Source organism: Loa loa (genome assembly GCF_000183805.2).
Source record: "Loa loa unplaced genomic scaffold supercont3.5376, whole genome shotgun sequence".
Taxonomy (NCBI): Eukaryota; Metazoa; Nematoda; class Chromadorea; order Rhabditida; family Onchocercidae; genus Loa; species Loa loa.
The window spans coordinates 1-574 of NW_018113549.1; the positions used below are offsets into that span (position 1 = coordinate 1).

At 34.0% G+C, this 574-nt stretch overlaps 1 protein-coding gene across 1 annotated transcript; it reads right to left on the reverse strand.

Moving 5' to 3' along the window:
- Positions 1-250: 250 nt before the first annotated feature.
- On the reverse strand, positions 251-574 carry LOAG_16281 (hypothetical protein; the record flags this gene model as incomplete). Its single annotated transcript, XM_003151768.2, has 1 exon — positions 251-574. A coding segment is annotated over one exon (324 nt), but the record flags the coding sequence as incomplete, so codon positions are not given.

A 574-nucleotide genomic window follows, 5' to 3' on the forward strand; every position in this document is an offset into this window, starting at 1 on the left:
GTGCTATACAGTTAATTGGTGAGAGCTAATTAATTTCAGTAATGCTTACGTATTGATTAACGATTATTCTTACTACAATCTCATACTATCCTCGTATTCTTCAGATTAATTCATTTTAGGTTGGCTTCGATAGTAATGAACGTATTGATGGTGATGGTATGGACAGTGAACAGTACTGAAATGCTTTGATAAATTGTTTAAAGTGACCTCATTGTTTCATCGACTTTACCATTCCTGTTATTGGCTTTAATTAGTGATGAATTCCTGTAAATTTATTTCTAACAGAATAAAACTTCAAATTGAATCGTAATGTTATATATATATATATATATATATATATGCAGGTGTGTATGTGTATGTACGTTGGGTGTATATGTGTGTGGGATAGGTCTGTGCGTCTGTCTGTCGTTTGTGTGTGTGGCACGTATATGTCTGTATATCTGTCTGTATTTGTGTGGGTGTGTAGGTCTGTGTGTCTGTCTGTATTCGTGTAATATATTGTAGATCCGAACTTCTCTGTTGTCTTCATAATGACACAACTTAAAGTTATCAAAAGTTGAAAACCGGAGCCATG